Below are 22,337 nucleotides of genomic sequence, written 5' to 3' on the forward strand. Positions count from 1 at the left end.
AACAGATTTTCTTAAAAATGTCTTCTGTACTCTGTTAACCTACATATTTGTAGTCCATTGAGGTCGTTTGAGTTGTTCATTGTGGACTCAATACAGTGCGTGCTTTGCAAGGTCCTAGTGCTCTCCTGGAAAGCCTGTAGTCATATAGTTTTCAGTTGATATAAGCTGGGTAGTTTTCACTTAAGTGATTTGTTCCTGTCCTTCATCTCTCCAGAGTCAGCGTAGGCTTAGTTCATGAGTGGGTAAGGGGTAGTCTAGTTTTTATCCCAAAGTTCTATTGTGTTGACAAGTTATTGATAGTCTTTCTTTTAATTTATTTGAATTTGTTAAGAACTTACTGGGAAGAATCATGAAATCTCAGCTGATTTATATTAACTGCCTTTCCCACACTTTATAAATTCTTGTAATTTGGCTTTCACTCTAACTTGAAATATTGCAATCATTACTGAAATTACAACTTGTTAGTGGGAGCTGCCTTGATTTCCTGCATTTGTTATTTTTCTCATCTCTTTGCCCAAGCAAGAAATGCCAGTAGTGTGATCCTGTGGGCTGGGATAAATAAATATGTGTGTGAGCTGATAGCTTCTGTTGCTTTAATAATGGTTTTGTATTTTCAGAGTGTCACAGTGCATATAATTTGTGCTTTTTCTATTTTAAAAAACCTAACATCACAATCCAACTAACAAAACCCAAGAGCTTGGCAGGGCAAGCATTCTTTCGGAGAAGAAATTTACATCTTCAAAGTCTTAATAGCAGAACCTTTTTTATATATCATGACTTGAAATTTCTTAATTTCAAAACTACAGAGCAAGTAAATACACTTGCAATGGAATGAGTAAAATGTTTCATTTCAAACTAGGATCATTGTATTTCAATACGAAACAGAATTAAAAATTAATCAATTTCAAAATAATATTTTGGAAAATGTAAAAATAATAAACTGTTGAAATTCTTTAGCCTGCCATTGCTCTTCTCACACTGGTTTTTAGCTTGGATCAAAACTTGGAAATGAAACCTGCACTGTGTATACTGGTGGAATGCGGGCATATGTTTCTGTTGCCAGCTTCCAAAGTATAGGTGTTCTTACAGCTATATCCTACTAATATTAATTAGCAGTGTATTTTGTTCCAGTGAACATGATAAAAATGATACACAACAGGATTTATTATTGCCTGCAATGAATTTGTTTGAGCTGAAAACACTTAAGTTTTATTCTATAAGGCAAACAATGGCTTTAGCTCTGGTACCTCAAAGGTCAGCTTTTTCCTTCTTGTGATATGGATTGTCTACTTCTGTATTGGAGTAGACTCAGAACAGACCATTTCATCATTTGAAGTGGCTGGGAGTGGGTGGTAAAGTAATTTCTGGAAGCATTGTCTTTTGGAGCTCACTCTGAGCTCTCTGTTTGGATATGACAGCTGGGAGAAGAGAGCACATTGCAAAGTATGGTCTCTAAATCCTGTAAAATAAAAAAAAGAAATCTCATTTGTTGATAATGCAAGTAAGTGAAACAAAAGGCTATAATGGGTTTAAATTTTATATGCTATCTTAATGGAGTGTTAGCAGCAAGATTTGTTTAAACAATATTTCTTCTTAGAGTGATAGTTAATGTTAATAACTGAAGTGTAGACAGTTTGAGACTTGCAAAGTCTAAGCATTATGCATGTCTATATATATGTGCACACAGGAAACCTCGACCTGTCTCTCAGCTGGTTGCACAACAGGTTCCTCAGCAATTTGTGCCCCCTACACAATCAAAGAAAGAGAAAAAAGACAAAGTAGAAAAGGAAAAAAGTGAAAAGGAAACAACAAGCAAAAAGAACAGTCATAAGAAAACCAGGTAAAAAATTTAGAAACTTTTGCAGTATTGGTAAAATGTAATTTACAAACAAAAATAAGAAAATGTTCTTTGATTTTACTGCTTTCTAAGTGCTGTGGCAAACAGGTTATATATTGGTGTGGAGTTTCATTGGTTTAGTCTGTCTATAAAATGCGAAGATCTGCAGTGTGTAGTTGTGGCCAGAAGATGGAGATCAGCTGAATGAAGAAAGACTTTTTAAGGGTTATTAAGGATATTGTTTTAAGGGTTATAGAAGTATTTGTCACATCATACAGAACTGTTGATAGGCAAATTGATGATATTAATCTCTGGAAAAGAGAGGGGGTGGAAGTGACAGGTTTTCATGCAAAATAATAGTGGGAGGAGAGAGAACCAGTACCAGACTGCAGATTAGTAGGGAAAAGAACTTGGTTATTGATAGCCTTGTAGAACCCTTTAGCTTTGAAGGGCTGAACTAGGGCATAAATTAATGTGACAGGATAAGGTATGTGTATTACCTAGTGATAGAAGTCTCTATGCTACATCTGGGATGCTGAAAGACTCTTAGAACTGAAAACATGAAATACTACAGTACAGACAAGCAGTTGTAAAAGCCTTGATCTTGCTGTAAGGAAGGAGGGTGCAAACTGCTAAACAAAAGCAGCAGGTTTAACCCCTAATTCATCATAATCTAAGCATAAAGTTATTGTGGCAAGAATGCTGTGCCAAAAAAGCTGAGAAGTAGATAAGACATGAAGTCTAAGCAAATATGGGAGGAAGTATTGATTTTTTTTTTTTTTTTTTACTTTGGAAGCAGTCCAAAATAGCCCAGCCAAGAAATATCCTTTGGGATTAGTTATGCAGAGAAGTAGCAGATGCTTCTGTTGTGCCTGAAATAGGATCATTAGGATCAGAACAAGGGAGAGACTGAGAGTCAAGAGAGAGCAGTTGTTAGGAAAGTCATGGTTAGGATTAAGGACACTGAGGTGTTATTTCCTTTCCTTCTTTCATTTTTAAATACTCAAATTTACAAGCTTACCTCATGCAGCTGAAGTTCTTCAGTTATGAAGCATTTGACATTAGTATAGTGAGCCTTAGTTAAGCCAATTAAAAATTATAAATTGAAATATTAGTGGGTAAATTGCAGTAGTACAGTAAAAATGTACAGTAAAAAAGTGATAGAGGGAAAGAGTAAAGAAATTTGAAAAATAACTAAAATAAAATCTTGTACCAAAATACCAGTATTACCTTGCATTAAGAATTGCTATTCTTTTTTAATGCTTCAAACAGTTAATTTTTCCAAGAATTTTTTCACTAGGTAGGATAGTAATTAAGAATGCTTGATTTGTTTAAGCAGATTTCTTTAGTATGCTTTGGGGAAAGGATATCCTTTTCTTTTTGCCTTAAAATGTGTCTATTATTACTGGAAACAACCATAAAAATCTTCATGCACATTTAATATAATTAATAAACTCCAGGTACACAGCACTTGCACAAGTTGATAATTCTGAAGTTTTCTCTCTATTCCAGTGATGCAGATCTGCATTTTTTTCTGAGATGCTTCAGTCATGTTGTTTCAGCCTCAGGGGAGCACGATGTCAAAGCCTATCTCAGTTCTAGTGGAGGAAAGGCATGAGTTGTTTCAGCTGAAGTGAATGGGAACCAATTCTACTTCAAACAAATTCAGATGATAGCGTAAAGGTTAGGGCTTTGGTGCTATCACACCTGCGAACATGTGATGTCATTATTTCATTGCAGCTTGAGCCAGTGATAGCTGTGGAGTCAGTTAAATGCACTGACTAAATAAACTGTGCTGTTCATAACTGCTTGTATGTATTCAGCTGTCCGGTACCAGTTTTTCATGATGATCATGGGAAAGGACTAAATTGAAAGTACTTTATGCTTGTCACTAGCAAAAATATGATGGCAAAAGGTAAGTGAAATTATTCTTTAGTTCTTTTTGTTGGGAAAAATCAAACAATTGAAAGATTAGATGATGTTACCCTATCAACACTGTATGTAACACTCATCTCTGCATAATTTAGAACAGAGCCTATGCGAGGAATACTAGAGTTATACTGTAAACACAAAGTCCAGTTCAAATAGTACACTAGTGATCCTAGTGAAGTTTCGAAATGAGGTAACACCTGCTGCAAGTTAACACTGTCTGTGCTGTTGAATTCAAAAGACAGACACCAACATCTTCATTACTGAGCATAATTTTCTACTTAGAATTGTTGCTTCAGTCTCCTGCAGAGATGGATGTTTCCTTGGATCAAATTTGTAACTTTGCATAGTCACAATAAAGACTTGGGTTTCAAAAGTAAAAACATTCACATACATATTGCTGCACAGTGACATTATTCATAATGTCAAGTTCTAAATAGTTTTAGAAGAAGGTAATGTGTTATATTCAACTATTTCAATGTAAAACATACTGGAAACTACCATTAATACTTCTGGTACATTGTTTTCCTACATAATACATGTTGCAAAAAGAAATCTTATATACACGTTTGTTCTCCAGAGCTCCTAAAAAGTAGGAGGGAGACAAGATAATAAGATGGTGTGTGTGCTTTTAATATGATTATTTCCTTTATTTAGGCCAAGGTTGAAAAATGTGGATCGAAGTAGCGCTCAGCATTTGGAAGTTACCGTTGGAGATCTGACAGTCATTATTACAGACTTTAAGGAGAAAACTAAGTCGCCACCTGCTTCCAGTGCTACTTCTGCAGATCAACACAGTCAGAGCGGTTCTAGCTCTGACAACACAGAGAGGGGAATGTCCAGGTCATCTTCACCCAGAGGAGAAGCGTCATCACTGAATGGGGAATCTCATTAAAGTTTATTTCCTCCAGTTTCTTTAGTCTTTTCAAAACATGCAAATACATAACTTCTGTCACCTGTTACCACATTTTCATGACAGATTAGTCATGCATAATTGATATGTTGAGTGGACATGATGCAGTTAAAAAAAAAAAAAAAGAAAAAAGGTGCAGTGGTGGAAACAATAACAGCATGAAGCTGAGTCAAGGGAGGTTTAGTTTAGATACCACAAAAGGTTTCTCACCCAGAGAGTGGTTGGGCAGTGGCACAGGCTCTCCAGGGAAGTGGTCACAGCACCAAACTTGACAGAGTTCAAGAAGTGTTTGGACAATGCTCTCAGGTGCATGGTGTGACTCTGGGCCTGTCCTGTGCAGGGCCTGGAGTTGGACTCAATTATCCTTGTGGGTCCCTTCCAACTCAGCTTATTCTGTGATTCTATAGTAATTTAAATGCAACCTACAAATGGTTATGAAGCATCTTCAGACCAACTTTTTCATCTTCATGTGTAAGGGTGCCATGAAAATGTGGTTTGAATGTTCATTATGCAGTGTTATTGGTATGTCCATTTTCACTTTTAGTTTAGTGAATTCTAACACAACTCTTGGAGTCTCTACTATTGGCATGTACTGAATTTAAATTTTTATAACATAGTTCAAGCTGCCTAAATATGTATTATTTGAGAATTGTGAAACATAGTTATATGTATGCAAGTCAAAGATCAACTTAATCAATTATTGCTGCAACAGAATTTTCATAATAATTATCTTCTTAAAAACACCTGCTGGTACTTGGTGTGGTTAAATAGGAAAAATGTTATTAAAGAAAACATTTGTATGGATTTTTGCCAATGTTTGACACATTTTACTAGATTACTGTTACTGAATTATGTTGATGGTTTTACCAATATTTTTTGACACTTAAAACACTTATTGTAATGTTTACAAGCAAAATAGAAAACACATTCTAAGCATTGATTAGTTAACCTTGAAATTCAGGTAAAGTACTGCATTGTCGCTGTACACTGGTATTCTGTGTTGTGTAACAAATACTGAACCTCAGATGGTGATGCATTTGGCAAAAACTATTTGGAAATATGAAAGTTTAGAAAAGCTTTAAAAAGAACAGAACTGCAGTTCTCATTTCTGCTTAGTGCTGTTTCCTTGCCCCAGATTTTTCTAGTGTCACGTAGTCACTTATGATTTCAGTACAGGAATATATATCTGATATTGCACAAGAATAAGGAAATAACAATTCTTTTTTTTTTTTTGTTTCTGAATAAATTTCTTTAATATTAAATTGGCCTATTAGAATATATTATGTCATAAATAATTTGGAAAAGACTCAGTATCCTACTTTATGGCATAAACGGTCAACATTTACGCACTTAGCAATATACTGATACAGAGCAGAACTATTTACAATACCATCTGGTATTATGTAACATTACCAATAAAATATTTTTGTGAATACAGATTTTGCATTTTTGGTTACAACCAATAAGTGTTTTGATACATACATACAATTCATGTATAGATTTTAAATTATATGTTCTGGTTCAGTACAAAAGTCCATTTAGCTCCTTTTAGTGAGGTAGTGCACTTACACTCCTGTGAGCCTTTTCTTTTTCATTCAAAGTAAATATATTTTTAAGCCCATGTGAAAGTTGGATGGACCTTCTTGGTATTGAATCCAGCCCCAAATTATTACCAACATATGATATGTCTTCTTAACAGCTTAAAACAATGGATTTTTGTAGCCCCTGACAATTGTGATGTTTGGTGGTTTCTTGTAGTAATGTATTTTTCTGTTTTTAATGCAGTACTTACAGGCACAATGGTACTGTTCTATTTTGTAAGATGCTAGTTGTGAAATACAGTTAGTTGCATAAAATGAGAGTCTGATGTGATATCTGAGAACATACATACCTCATCCCTTGGTGTTGCTGTTTAAACTTTTTAGACATCAAATGTTAATTATAGGCTATTTCAGATGGATAACTACTGACCTGTTTATTATGTATTCTGCTTTATCTTACTAAATAGGATGTCTGTTCCTTGCTGTTACCTGGCCAAATTTAGTATCTGTAAAACAATGCTTTTTAAGGTTCTTAAATGTTTTTGGGGCCAGGCTAATGTTCAGAATAACGTACACTAGTTTTTAAAAGAAAAATACATGCTTCTCAACTTTATTTTTTTATATTTTATTTTTAGGTGGGACTATTTGCAGAATATACTGATGTAATGGATTACAAAAGAACTGAAACTGCTTAAAGTAAGCAGTTTAAGGATAGTAAATCTCATTGCAAGAAGTTTTATGAAATGTGTTTCTAATTTAAAATGTAGTGAATGCTAACACATTTCAGAATTCCTTGCAAAGAAATAATAATCTATTACCAGTAATTCACTAAATGGGAAATGTATTTTTATTTAAGTTTATGTGAATAAACCACCCAGCACTGCCAACAAGAGGACTCTATCTTCAGAATTAAGTAGCCGTTTGGTTTGAAAGGAAGGATGGAGTGGATTTTACTATGATTCAACTGTCTCTAGAGAATAATCTCAAAAATGTAGTACAAGTATGGTTATCAAAAGGAATGCAAAAAGTCTCACTGTTCTTTATGGAACAAGACACTGAAGAGCAATTTCTACTACAGGTGCAACAGAAGTCAGGATCTAAAAAGCTGAGGTGGTTTTAATTGAACTATTAGGTTGCCAGAGTTTCATTGCAATGATGCCTGTTTTAGCATTAAGCAAAGTTAGGTTTTTACCTGTTGGTGATTAAAGGGATATGACAATACTGACAGCAGAGTAGACAAATTCTAAGCAAAATACTGCATTTGAATCTGTTCGTAATATAATTTAAGTGAACTTCACTTTCATAATTTCTAAATAATTTTGACTTGTAGTAATCCTAAGTCCTTTTTTCTAACTGTAAATATATTTAAAAGCATCTTTACTCCATTTATAAAAAGTGAAAATTTAATGTTGTAATGTGTTCTGATTAGCTAAGTTTCTCTGTGACTGCTCTCTGCATAAGAACTGTTATTTGTTAAATCTATATATGCACCAGTCTGCAACAGCCATACATCCTGGGATGTTAATGAAATGGTGGCCCAACAAAGACAAGTGTGATAGTGTTCCATGTAAATGAGTTCCTTTATGTGCTGATTGATTGTCTGGTTTCAGAAAGGAAAAGGGGGGAGAAATGGGGGAAAATTAAATATAAATAGTTCATTGATAAAGGGTACAGTAATTCAGTCTCTTATCTTCCTAACTTTGCCATTAATTATAGGTGGTATAAGAAAAAGAACAATATACAGTTGAGACTGATTTCTTTTTTTCATTAATTTAAATCTACATATTAGAGATAAACAAAAATTCTTCTCAGTAGCAGGTTGAATTATGCCATATAAAATCTTGATTCCAACAGAGGAGGTAGTAATAAATAAATTACATTTAAAAATTTAAAATTCTTGATATGAAGAGTCTTGATATTAAGAATATGACTGAAGTCTTAACCTATTATGTGTTTATCTAGATATTTGGTGTTTTGGGGCATAGATTGTAAAATCTCAAAAATGGTTTGATTTTATAATTTGTGCACTTTACTTTTTTTTGATATTATGAATAGCACATTTTCAAGTAGCCATGCAAGACAGAGTACTTTCTAGAATTTGTTTCTATTGGTTCACTGTAGTGTTTAGGCAGTTCTTCTAAACTTCACATCTTGCAACTTAGATTCTTTACTTTTTTCTCTCCTGTCTCAAAAGCCTGACAGTTTCCTACATTTTGCTGATTGATTTTACTTTGTTATACAGGATTGATTTGGCATGAAACTGTGTTGTGTACTTTTTGTCCAGGGTTCTTTAACTGTATCTGTTTGGGGTTTTCTTTCTCTAACATGCCTTTATTTGGCTCTTCTCCCTACTAGGGAGTCTGGGTGTACTTCATTCAAAATCAGAAACTGTAGGGAAATAGAAAGGCATTTACATTTAATTTCTCCAAAGGCAACAGCAAGTGCTATACTTGTAAATTTAGCCTGTGCCTACTCAGGAATAAGATGGGTAAGATAAAAATTTAATGCTGGTTTTGGCTGGTGGACCAGTCAGTCAAATACGGCATTTTGCAAATGCATACTTCTATCTCAATGTTAAGATTTGGGTGTGCTGGAAATACAGTTTGAGTTTTCAGAGGTTTTCCTAACCTGAAATTATGCCCCAACTTATGTCAGAGCAGTCTCAGTTTGGAAGGTTGTAACTTCAAAGTAGCAAAAACTGTACAGTAAAATCATTCAAACTGTAGAAGCTCGGATGATTTTCTTTTGTGCTCTTAAAGTTTTAAACAGAGGAGAAGCTGTTAAAAGAGACTTAGAAGACTTGTCTAAGACAACAATCATATATTGACTTTAGTCTGATATCTAAAGAACCCATGTTTTAACAAGAATTAACGGGGTTTAACCACTATATTAAATTTGGAAAGGTACTTCACAAGTTAATTACAAATCAGTACTCTATAGAAATTATTATAACTTCCTGCCTGGAATGGAGTAAATGGTACAACAGCAATGGAAAACTGCATGCTTGCTGGAAAATGCTATTATCCAATAGCAAGTGATGTTTACATGACCTTCCTAAGACATTGTGCCAAAAGATTGTGATGTCTGTTAATGAGGCCTAGGAGTCCAGGTGTGTTCCCCCTACCTAAACTGTACCATTGGATTCAAACAGTGAAAGAAAACGCAGTGAAAAAAAAAATCAGTTTCAGGTTGTAGAGTTGTAGTAATGCAGGAGCTGATTACAACCTCTATTTAACTGTGTTGATGAAAATTAATAAAAACAAACCGCCACTGAATCACTCTGATGTATCCAATCCTAATCTTGCTCCTTTTATTATGGGAGACAGATAAAAGTCATCAGAATGAACTTGCTCTGTCTTCTGATGGCAGATTTTAGGAGCAGACAGTTTAATGGGCACAGGAAGTTTTAGGTGTACTTTTAAGAAGTTAAACATGGAAGATGAAGGGCAAAAGCATATTCCATGGCTCCTAATGATTATTAATAAGAATGATCACAAGGGATTGCTGTCCCTTTTGGGGTTTTGTAAAAGACAAAATTGTAACCTTATCTAATCACTTCTTGTCCCATATGTTTAAAAAGAAAATTACCACCAGAAAAAATACTGTTCAGTAACAATATTCTAAAAAGTAGTTCCAAAATGTTAATTGTTTTGTAGAAAGTACGGCATATCTTGACAGAGGGAGGAATATTTGAGCAGGACTATGTTTTCAGGATCTAGGCCACCTGGAAACGTGTAGTCTTTAATTACATAGTTTTCTGTCATGGTTTAACCCCAGCTGGCAAGTAAGTACCACACTGCCCTTTGCACATTCTCCCTCTGTGCAGTGGGTGAGAGAATTTGAAGAGTGAGAGTCATGGGTTGGGATAAAGACAGTTTAACAGGTAAAGCAAAAGTTGCACATGCAAGCAAAGCAAAACATTCACCACTTCCCCTGGGCAGGCAGCTGTTCAGCCATCCCCAGGAGAGCAGAGCTCCATCACAGGTAGTGGTGACTGGGGCGGAAAAACAGCACTACTCCAAACATCGCACTCTTCCTTCTTGTTCCCTCAGCTCTATATGCTGAGCACAACACCACACGGTCTGAGATATTCCTGTGGTCAGTTGGGGTCAGCTGTCCCAGCTGTGTCTCCTCCCAGCTCCTTGTGCACCCCCAGCCTGCTCACTGCTGGGGTGGGGTGAGAAGCAGAAAAGGCGTTGACTTTGGGTAAGCTCAGCTCAGCAACAGCTGAACTATCCCTGTAGTACCAGCATGTTTCCAGCACAAATCCAAAATGCAAGCCCATGCTAGCTACTGTGAAGAAAATTAACGATCCCAGCCAAAACCAGCACATCTGTGTATAAGTATTGATCTTGGTCAAAGCAAAGTGAATGTGCTTCCTCAAGCTTCTAAGATATGTAGCTGTAGACCAATGGACCTTTAATTTACAATGGAGTTACTGAGAAGATAGCTGAGGAAAAGAGCCTATTAATGTATTTTTTGATAACCTGCTACCCGCATGCATGTAATTTTCCTCTTCTGTGTGAAGAAGCAAAAGGATGCAGAAAAAGGAAATAAGCATAACCCAGGCTAATGAAATGTGGCTCTTTACCCTCTTACCAAGATCACTAGAGTCTGCAAACTGCACATTCTGTTTGGTTCAAAGATAGTCCCAGTGATTTGTCACTAAAGAAGGATGGAGTTGTTAAATCACTTTGCATCTGTTAAGACAAGTGAGGGGTCAGGCCAATTCTACTTTCTGAATACCCACTTGGGGAACACAGAGATCTAATCGGCTGTTTGTAGGCATCTAATATATAACTGCCATCCATGAATAATCTATTTCAAACTGATCCTTCTTTGCACAGAATAAATAAAAGTGCTTCAGTGTCAAGCCCAGTTCCTGATGGCACAGGTCTCTGAGCAGGAAAATCTGGCATCTGACTGATCATCTTTTACTGTAACAGCCTTCAGCTATGAATTAATCTAGGCAAGGGAAATCTTCAGGTTTTATGTGTTATCGTTACTCCCACCTCTGAAGGAAACACGTTCTAATTCCTGATTCCTTCTCCTTTTTTTTTTGTTTCTCTTAAGTACATCTTGAGGATGCAGTGAGTTTGAAGTAATTTATTATGCTTGCTTTTGTAAGTGAGGAATTTGACTGCTGTTCCCAGTTCTTCAATTATATTTTGGTAAGATCAACATGGTCTTTCAGAATAATGGTATGGGGAGCTTAGAGGTCAATATCAATTTTGTTTCTATATAATTGACTACCTGAACAGATTCTTGCTGAGCAGACTCAGTTACACTGATCCTGTACCATTCAAATGCTCTGAGGTACCTGGCATTCTGGGATGCCAATTATCTACATTTCTGCAAGTGGTCTTACTCTATGCAGGGAGGCTTCCATATGTCGCAAAATAAGCAAAATTCTTTCCAACTGATGGAGGCAGAATGTTGCCAAGTAAAATGCTCTTAGTCCCTGCTGGAGATGGAGATCTCAGGAGCATGCACAGATACTGAGTTCTTTCTTAGCTTTCCTACAGAAATTCTGAGTAGGCAGCTTCTGTTTCTAAAATGTGAAACACCTTCAAAAACCCCCAGTCCAACAAAAAGACAGAGGATAAGGAGGGGGAAAGGAAGAACAAAGAAAATGTCTTTCCAGAATAATCCCTAGAAGAGCCATATAATGGTTTCTTTGTCTTTTTTTGTCTGTTTAGTGTTCCTTTCTCTGTGTACTGTAGTGGAAGTAGGCAACATCACACTTCTTAGAGGTGTGTCTTGCTTTATAATTCTTGATACCTGTTGGTTCAGTGACCTTTGGCCTAATTATGAATTGAGTAGTAAATACCATGAACATTTCACTCTTGGATACAGGTTATTTATTGAAAGGGCAGAAGTTTTGATGAAAGAGTTAGGAACAAAATTAATTCCTCTCATACAATTAGCCACTACACAATTTTAAAGGGTCTAATTCCTGGACTGCTAAGAAAAGGATAGCTTTTTGTTGCAAGTGTAATAAGAACACAGACTAGAATGGATGTGGTTTCTGAAGAGTTTTGTGGCCAGTAATTCATATGGCTGTTTTCAGTGATTATTCCACACCTTATCTTGAAGGGTTGTTAGAGCATCCTCACAAACAAATCAAAACTACCAACAGTACTGTCAGATGCTCTTAAAATTTACTAAGTGCCTTACACAGAGCATCACTGAGGCAATGATTCAATTGCAAGGAAGTTTGATAAAAGATTTGCTCCTCTGGATGAAGTCACAGGTTATCAGTTGTAACCAAGGTGATGTTCCTGGTTATACACATTAGAATCTTACATTTTATTGCTGATATAAGTACCTAACAAAAAATAGTCCAGAAATCTTTGAGGCTTTCAATTTGTAAAACATCCATTCTTTGGAGGAGATTTTTTCTTCTAGTCAGCTGTGATGGTCTACTGGAATATCACAGAAGTGAATAAAACTTGTGAGTATTTCTGGATGCTTTCACATTTCTCAGTTTCTCAATCAATGACAGTATTATCTTTCTTGGAAAGGGGTACCTAAGTTGGTTTTGTTCATAGGGTTTATGTTTATCCAACTAGTTTTTTAAGGGTTTTATTATTAGAAAAAGGGCTTGTTATTTTGAAAATAAAAATCTTACCTGCCAGGTGTCTTCCCCAAAATGAGTAAGTGCCTTTTCTGTTCTGACTCTTAGAAGTATTTACTTTGTCAGATTGAATCTGAATGTCCTGGATAAACCAACTATTAAGTACTGAGAGCTACCAATGGCTTGAAATCCTTTCACTGAAAAAACAAAAGACAGATTGTAAGCCACTTGAATTATTTTGAGACCTGATGTTATCAGAAGTTTTATAACTGCTACGAGTAGTATACTTCTAAGAACAATGTAACTTTTCAGGAACTTGATATTGATAGGAAATAAATATTTATTAAAAGAAGTATATTAAATAAATATTTATTTACCAATTTGAGTAAGAGAAAATGTTACACCATGGGGGCAACAGTCTTGCTGTTAGCAGTCCTGACTACTTAACAGAAAGTAAAACTGAGGCCCTGGACTCTAACTATAAAAAAAAGGGTGGTATTTGGTGAGAGATTGGGACTGTAAATCTTATGTCCATGTTCTAATAAAGTAATTTTTCCTACCTAAGTCTTTACCAATTCTCAAAGCAGAAAAGAAAGCATGAGCAGATATCAGTAAGAGGCCCTCTGGTTTAATTGGTGCTGCTTCCTATCTCTAGAGGATTTTTTTTTAAAATTTTTTTTTTAAACTTTGCTCAGGACTGGTACAGCTGAAAGTATATTTTCCCTTCATTCTTAAGCCTAGACTTTGAATGGAGTTTCTCTGAGACACTTTTGTAGTGAAATCGTATTCCCTACAAACATTGAAGACAAAAATAAACATCTCTGTGAATGAAAGATTTTGTGTGGTTGTAATTTTTTAATATATGCAAATTTCATTTAAAAAAAGTCTAAAGGTACTCTAGGAAAACCATAGTATATTGATCTATTTAAAAGGTCTCTGTGTAGCAGTCAGAAAGTACAATTTGCATCATGAGATGCTACAAATTTTCTGTCTGATAAACTATGTTCAATTCCAGTTAAGCACTCCTTTAAATATTAAAGATGGCAATACTTTGCATTTAGCCTAGTGTATAGTAACCCATTGGGATACTGCCTCCAACTGACCTCTTCCTGACCTCAGTTCAAAGACTATATTGAACAATTTAAAATTCTGAAAGCTTGGCAGGAAAGCTGGGGGGAAGTATCTGGAAAGAAAGAAACAGTAGGAACCACAGTGCAAAGACTATTTTTTTTCTATGATAAATGCTACACAGTTAATGATAATGAAATTGTTTAAAAATTTATGCCCCTATAGTTATTTCACATCGATGACATATTGTTGGTTTCAGAGGAGCATAAATAGATGGTTTTGATGCCTAGAATAGTGACACACATTGAAATGCCTTTCCCAGGAATAAATAAATACTTCTTGCCTGTGAGCAATCTGACAAGAAAGTATTTTTGGTGAAAACAAATGTAAGTGCACTACAATCTTGATTGGCAGTGGTGATGCTTAGGGTGTCTTATGATAAAATGGTAAATAAAATTATTAAATTGTTCAGAACCTCTCTCTGAATGTATTTGTACTGTCTAGGAGAAAGTGCAAGAAATACAAGTGGGCAATTTGGGGATAAACAGCAGACAGTGGGAATTTGATCGCAAAGTGCCAAGAGGACTCTGCTAATTTACTGCAGAGATGATTCATTACTGCTTTTGGTTATGATGGAAGTTGAGATATTCCTGGGAGTACTGCTTCTGAAGCAAGAAACTATGAAAGCATCTGTGCTTGCAAATTAAAGTAACAAAGGAGGTAAGAAACTTGAGAAGGGGGCTTTGTCTAAGGCTTCATGTCATTGTATATAAAAACTGTTCTTTGCTACTGAAGCAGGTTATAAAACAGTGGTCTATGTGGGTTCTCTCAATTTGTCTTCAATTCTACAGTTCCCATGTTCAGTTGTCTGAATTGTTTGTTGTTTGTGTTGCTTTGCAGCATGAGGCAGGGGTCCTGCAAGGCGTTCTTGAAAGAAGCTGATTCTCTTGTAAAGACTGTCGGAGTTTCCCATTTGTGTAGCAGGTAACTGAAGTGTCGGCCATGAGTATGGGACCTCATCTCCACTCCAACAAGGCAGCATGGAAGACTGATGCCTCCTTGGGTACAGAATGCTTTAAATGCCACGCTGTCATTGTTGGGCACAGATCCCCAAGCGCAGGCAGCAAGTGTTGGGAAACTGTTGATGTAACTACCAAATTGGGTACTAGCAGAAATACTGACTAAATTGGCATCAGATACCAGAATAGGGCTATTGTCACTAATTAAAGGGGTCTGACTTAGTCTTACTTACTCATCTATTTTGCAAGAACAGAAGGGATTCAAAAGAGGAGAGCAAGTTGTAAAGCTCTCCTATCACCCTTTTATTCATTTCTTCCCACTATTGACTGTTCAGTAAGACTGCTACACAATTATGGGTCTGAAGATCAAAACAAATTTCTTAAATTCCACACAAATGTTTTGGCAGCCATGGGAGATCACAGCATTCCCCTGCAGATATGGGCCTGGTGCCTGGAGATAGTTTAGGACAGTGTCCAATTTTTTTTTACCCTTTCTTGTCCTGAAAAAAAAAAAAGAGTAAAAACTAAATTTGTAAAGTTACAGGTTAAAGATAGGCAAAGGAAGGCTGAGTTATGCGTAAGTACAATCCTGAGCTAGCAGAACTTCAAATTATTCTGGGTGTTTCTGGCTCAAAGTTCAGCACTGCACGATATCCCAACTACTCGCTGGCTCTGCTGCCGCTTGTGCAGCGGGATGGTCTGAGAACAATCCAATTGACACCACAGCTAAGGCAGTGTAATGTCTGCACTCTCCAGGGCATGCACTGGGCAGCGCAGGGCAGGCTGACTGCTCACAGTAGGTACTTCTGTGAGCTTCAGGCATGACCAAGGCTGTCACCAAGTGTGAGGGTGCTGGGTGCCTTAGGCACTTGTCTGTGATGTGGCTGTTCTATTCAGTGTTAAAAGAAGCGGTCAGCAAAAGAGGGCAATATTAGTGTCTTATCTGATTATTCAAGTACTAAATGCTTTAAACAACTACCACATTTGACTGTTTTGATGTAGTCATGGTTTTCAATTTGTATTTATAAAAATTAAGCAACCCTTAGAGAAAAAGAGGGACAAACAGTAGGATTTCTCTATCTCTGACATTGTCTCTACATTGGTTGACATGTTAAATTCTACTTGAAGGGGGAATAAAACCAGGGTACAGATGAACAAAAGAAAAAGGTAAATAAATTGGCAAAGTCAGTCAACACTTTACCTGGTTTGACTGACAGACCACTTTCCAAAACACCTCCTTACTGAATGACCATCTGTTGTCACTTCCATTCGAAATAGGAGCTACTGGCTCCAGTGTATCATCTGGCTTGCACTGCTGAATGGCTCTTAAGGACCTGACAACTCTCCTAGACCTGTATTTCCACTTATAAGGACAGCTGGCAGTTGTAATTTAATTTTTTTTTTCCATTTTAGCTGTTTGCTAGATGCAGTTTTGCTTTCCAAGACATGCAGCCTTTTTCTGATAGGAAAAAATAAATACATAAAAGGCATAAAATTTTTACATCAAACATGAAAAAAGAAACCCTAAAATAAAAGCAGTGGTTTTCTGTTTATGGTCTGAAGATTTCCTGAGCAAATGCATTCATTTTAAGGATCTTCAAAAAGTGAAAAGAATAAAATACTTAGTACAAATAGTATAAATTCACTGTGTGGAATCTGCACTGTTGCTGTGAAATGGAAAAGGTAAAAAGTAGTTACCTTGGGTAACTACTTTCAGATTATTTGATATATTTCATCTTAAAAATTGAACTTTCAAGGCATAGTGCAAAGTTACTATTGCACATGTTTACTACTAGTAAATATTTTTCCTATTAGAGGAAAAAATATATTGTAGAAATTAAAAAACCCTGATCTGGGTGTTGCCACTCAAAACACTTGATGCTGTAGCAAACAACAGCAGGACACAATAAGGATTTTTAAACTTGTGTAGTTATATGTAAACAAAAAACCAAGCAAAACCCAGCCCTGCTTGCCTTATTTCTATATTTTTTTTGTATATGGTATGTATTTGTGTAAGTAAGTAAGTTTGCTTTGACTCTTCACCAAAGTACTTAAACACAAATCATAGAATCACAGAATGGTTTGGGTTGGAAAGGACCTTAAAGGTCATCTAATTCCAACCCCCCTGCCATGGGCAGGGACACCTTCCACTAAACCAGGTTGCTCAAAACCCCATCCAACCTGGCTTCGAACATTTCTAGGGATGGGGCGTCCACAGCTTCTCTGGGTAGCTTGTTCTGGTGTTCCCCATCTTCATAGTGAGTTTTTTCTTTCTTGTATCTGACCTAAACCTACCTTCTTTCAGATTAAGGCCATTCCCCCTTGTTTTACCAATTACATGCCCTTGTAAGAAGTCCCTCTCCAGCTCTCTTGTTGGCCCCTTCAGGTACTGGGAGGCTGCAGTAAGGTCTCCCCAGAGCCTTCTCTTCTCCAGGCTGAGCAACCCCAGCTCTCTCAGCCTTTTTTCATAGGAGAGGTCCTCTAGCCCTCTGGTCATCTTCATGGCCCTCCTCTGGACTCTCTCAACAGGTCCATGTCCTTCTTATGTTGGGGACCCCAGAGCTGGATGCAGTACTACAGGTGGGGTCTAGTGAGAGTGGAGTAGAGGGGCAGAATCCCCTCCCTCGTCCTGCTGCCCACACTGCCTTCATGCAGCCCAGGACATGTTTGGCTTTCTGGGCTGTGAGCACACATTGCCAGGTCACGTTGAGCTTCTCATCAGCCACTGAGTTAGAGACAAAGATGTCACGTAGGACAGTTTCAAATGTTTTGCACAAGTGCAGGTATGTGACATCTGTGCACTTCCCTCATCCACCAACACTCTGAGCCCACTGCAGAAGGTCACTGAATTTGTCAGGCATGATTTGCCCTTAGTAAAGCCATGTTGGCTGTCACCCGTCACCTCTTTATTATACCCATGCCAGGTAGTCTTTGGAAAATTTTAGATTATGGAAAGAAACAAAAGCCCAACATTTATAATCCCTTCTGGACTGATATTCTGGAGCTTTATATGTAGAAATCTTTACAGAAAAGAAAGGACTTGACACACAAATATTGAAAAAAAGATTAAAAGAAAATTCTCTTTGTGCTCCTAGAGAGTATTCATTCTGCTTTTTTAATGTAGTAAACTACTAAATACTGTGCAAGTCTACATATATAGATGCTTATTTATTTATTTAGGGCATGAAAGTTGAATTTTCTTAAGAGGAATGATACAAATATTTTGGCTAATGTTTATTAACTTGCAATTGTTCACAAAGCATCTATTAAATTTTGAAATATACTATTGATGAAGAAATAATTGATTCAAATTAGAAGAAACTAGGAAATTTGCAAAGTATCACACCACTTCCTGAACTGCTTACAATGCAGCTTACTTAATTTTGTGCAGTATTGTCCTAGATGTTTTTTCTATTTCTATTGCCCTGGGATGTTATCATGGTTATCAACAATAATTGTAAAATATTTTAGGCTCTTGCTTGAAGTAGGTTGAACACACAACAATGCTAAACAATGAGAGCTAAATAGGAAAGGAATGGGGGAAGGTAATAATATTGTGGTCATCAATAAAAGTTGATTTTGAGAATTTTTGTTAATACTTTTATACGTGAGGAAATTTGAAGGGTTAGGTTCAATAAGAGTGGAAAGTAGTTGTACCAAACTAAGTATTTTTCTTAAAAGATAACAGGACGGGAAAAAAAGTGGTATCTGGCAGCAAGAGAAAAGTATCATTACCCCAAGAAGTCTGATGATACCATATGTACAACACATGGCAGCAAAGCTGTTTCTTCCTGCTTCCCCAACCTTGCAATCTATCATAGCCAAGTGCTGACACTGCAGCTTGTATGAAGGGGCATGTGAACATCAAGGAAGTGTCTTTACCTTTGAAAAACCCTTAACTGGTCTACATACAGGGCAGCATTGACACAAATCTATCAGCACAAAATCTTATTGCTTTACCAACTTAATGGTTTAATTTTGTGAAAGAACAAAACCAGGGGGAATGATACAAATGCATCTGATTAGGACTATTTTTTTTTTTTAAATTTAAGTTGATCTGATTTATCTCATGATCTAATGAATTGCTAGAATGTTGGTTTCCTGTTCTGGCTCACAGTAACTGCTCTTATGACCCTTGAACACACTTGCAGAAGTATCAGATGCTGATTCTTTCAAAAAAATTGATTGTCTTAACTACTTATTTAACACCCATAGTTTATGAAGATAGCTTTTGGGCTATTTTCTGGACATAGTAAATAGAATTGAATCCTAAAGATACAAAAGTTACCATGGCTAAATAACTAAATTCTAGTCAAGAAAAGGATTTAAAGATTTAGACTCATTAATAAAAGGAGAGAATCTTGTGTCTAATTGTAACTCTTCATGTTTTGAGTTAATTAAAGACTGGCAGACCTTGTAGCCTAAAATGTTACATATTTTTCATTAACTATTCATGGTTAGTAATAAAGATACATAATTATTAATCTTTAAAGACTTTATAAACTGAACTGGGTAATTAGATACTGTCTGATAATGTTTTTTTTTCTCAGTGATACAATTCGGGTGTGGCATTTCAGTAACTTTTGCTTGTCTTTCTTGCTCACAAGGCCAAGTTTGTAGTAAGAAGCATTTTATCTTTTATCAGACCAATTGATAGATTAAATGGACAGATTTTGCAGTGTGAAAAAAAGCCTTGTGTAAGTTTAGCTGCTTTGGCCCCCAATAGCATCAGAGAGCTTAACAAAGATGCTTTCTTTCTGCCCTTGCCTTAGTTATATTCTTAGAGCACTGCAGATACATTCTCATTCATTAATTATTCACATATTATTGAACAGCACTGAATGAAGAGAATCCTTAAAATTCGTATTTGGGTAATGACATGATTGATAATAATAATAAAAAAATCTCCCTATGTCACCTCTCTTTAGCACTCCTTATTTATTCTTTTCTCCTCTAAGAATATAGTTTCTTCTTCTGAAGGAGGAGACCTTTATTACTGGCTATCTGCCACATTCATTCTTGGTGCCACTATAACACACTTCGGACCTCATTTTCCCTGGCTGGAACACTCTTCCATATAAAAGACAAGTGTCCCTCCTCAGCAGGGATTGAGTGGTCTCTGCTTTTAAGCTTGCTGTCAGGAAATACTCCATTGTATCTCTCTACTCTGACTCTCATATTGCTGTGTTACTAATTCCCTGCTATATGGACTTGACAGTGTGTGTAAGGGGCTGTGAAATGGGAGAGTGCAGGAATTCATGGCACAGGTCAGCAGGTAGGTATGCAATGAGAGCAGTGGACCCGATTTTGAGCAGAAACACAAAATCAGGGAAGCTGAATGGCAGGGTGTGGCAGAAAGCACTGAGGAACAAAGAACACAGGGGCAGAAAGCCCAGCTAAGACTTTGAGTGGTGCTTTCAGAGCTAGTTCTTTCTGCAATGCAAGCCAGTGATATCTTTCCAAGTTCTTTTTACAAATCCTCTACCATTTAATCTATGACTCTCCTATCATCACCCTGCCATATTTGGCCTGATTTCTCATCATCCTCCCTAGTTCCTTACTTCTCTTGAAATCTACTTTTTTTTTTTTCCCTCAGCCCCAATTTCCCTGTTTGTACCTCTTAGTAATCATCCCAGTATCTCCACTGCAAACAGAGTTGAGTATCCCATATTTTCTGAGGGCCACCTTTTCTCCTCATTTCTTCTTTTATTTTGAGGAAGAGGTGATGAACAATTTTGGCGTTACTTCTCTTCCAACTACCAGAGTTGCCAGCTGGCATCCTGCTTTCCCCCTTCTTTTAAGCACAGCCAAGAATAGCAGTAAGCTATGGCTCAGATTTTATGGGCATTCATGTATAACATACATCCTTAGGCTGCAAAAGCTGTAACAGCTATTTTTTTATACTTTATTGTAAATCATATTGGCATTTTTCTTGAAATGCAGGGTCCTGAGTGGGGTTATTATCACTTATTTTAAAAAAGGATGTTTCCAGTCCATAGAGAAAATGTGAGCCGAATGCACTGTAAGGACAAAGAAGTAAGCAGAATTATTCCAAACTTGGTTTGTTTTTTTTTAAAAATCAGCATCAGAAGCTGAGGGAGCAGCACTGAATGATGACTTTAAAATACTTACCTTGGCAACAGTATAGGTTAGTTAAGCTGTTAGGCCGTTGCTCGGTGGTCTGGGCTAGAGAGAGGGGATGCACTACTGTATTGGATTCAACTGAAACCCAACCAATATTCCCCCCATCTAGAAAGATCTACAGCTGTTATTTCTTCTGCCACTTCCCAGGCCTACATTTTGTTGTCCAGAAGCATGACATGGTGAGCTAAAATAGCCCTATCTTTGCTAGTGACCGCAGACAAATCCTTCAGGCTCAGTTCTCCAAACTTGCCTGGCCCAGCAGCACCCACCTGCTCCTCGGGCCAGGGTACTGTGCAGTCACCTGTGTGCCAAGGCCAGAGGAGGGAAGGGGGCTGGAGTCCAAAGTGATTTGCATGCTCAGATTGTGTCAGCACAAGGAGAAAGAATGAACACCTGTGTAATTTCAGGTGCCTAGGGCATGAGTGGGAAAATCAAAAAATGGGTAAGGGTTGGAAGGGACCACAGTGGGTCATCTGGTCCAAACCTCCCTGCTCAAGCAGGGTCGTTCTAGAACACACTGCACAGAATTGTGTCCATATGGTTCTGGAATATCTCCAGTGACAGAGACTCCACAACCTCTCTGGGAAATCTGTTCCAGTGCTCGGTCACCTGCACAGTAAAAAAGTTTTTCCTTATATTCAGGTGGAACTTCCTGTGCACCAGCTTCTTCTGTTGCCTCCTATTGCTTGGCACCACTGAGAAGAGTTTGTCTCCATCCTCTTGGCACCCTCCTTTTAGATATTTATACGTATAGAGCATCCTTGTGCAGAGGCAGCTGTGAAGATTTACACAGGAAAATCGAAGTTAGTGCAACAGAAACATTGAAAGTGTGGAAGGAGTGTCATTTTGAGGCTTTAGCCCCACTTTTGCCCTTAATGAAGACACGCACTCTGTAACAGCTTTATATTCTTCTTATATTGAGGTTCCCAAGAATGCACACAGGATTCAAGGTGAGGCTCCGCACCAGTGTGGAGCGGACCGGGACATTTCGTCTCTTGACTTCTCCCAGGGACCCATGTTCGGGAGGCTCGGGGACGAGACCACGCTGAGCACAGGGCCGCGATGGAGGGATGCAGCGGGAAAAGGGGGCGTGCGGCTTTTTTCACTTTTGGGGCAAATAAACAGTGGGCGCCAGTGCGGCCCCGCCCTGCGGCCCGGCCCCGGTCCCGCCCCTGCCCGCCCCGCCCCGCCCCTCGCACGCCGGGATCGCGCTGGGCATCGCGCCGCTGCCGCGCCCGTCGTGCTCCCGCTGCCGCTGGAGCCGCGGGCCCGCCCGGCTGTGCCGGCGCCGGGCGGGAGGATGCGGCGG

General features: G+C 37.6%; 2 protein-coding genes across 4 annotated transcripts in view; both read left to right on the forward strand.

Moving 5' to 3' along the window:
- YAF2 (YY1 associated factor 2) overlaps positions 1–13,630 on the forward strand; it is a 32,087-nt gene extending 18,457 nt beyond the window's left edge. Inside the window, exons 3-4 of the mRNA XM_042017971.1 lie at positions 1,688–1,840; positions 4,424–13,630. Coding sequence (XP_041873905.1) covers positions 1,688–1,840; positions 4,424–4,661 — 391 coding nt within the window. The 3' untranslated portion in view covers positions 4,662–13,630. The remainder of the gene's footprint in view (positions 1–1,687; positions 1,841–4,423) is intronic.
- Positions 13,631–13,735: 105 nt separating this feature from the next.
- The window catches only part of GXYLT1 (glucoside xylosyltransferase 1), a 40,449-nt gene continuing 31,847 nt past the window's right edge, over positions 13,736–22,337 (forward strand). The window contains exons 1-2 of one of the 3 annotated variants that reach the window (XM_042017969.1): positions 13,736–14,585; positions 14,766–14,849. In XM_042017969.1, coding sequence (XP_041873903.1) covers positions 14,767–14,849 — 83 coding nt within the window. In that variant the 5' untranslated portion in view covers positions 13,736–14,585; position 14,766. Of the gene's footprint in view, positions 14,586–14,721; positions 14,850–22,337 lie in introns of those variants that run through there. The other 2 variants (XM_042017967.1, XM_042017970.1) reach the window with 2 other exon arrangements.

This window comes from Corvus kubaryi, unplaced genomic scaffold (genome assembly GCF_017639235.1).
Source record: "Corvus kubaryi isolate FWS band 111438036 unplaced genomic scaffold, C.kubaryi_AGA036_p1.0 137, whole genome shotgun sequence".
Lineage (NCBI taxonomy): Eukaryota > Metazoa > Chordata > Aves > Passeriformes > Corvidae > Corvus > Corvus kubaryi.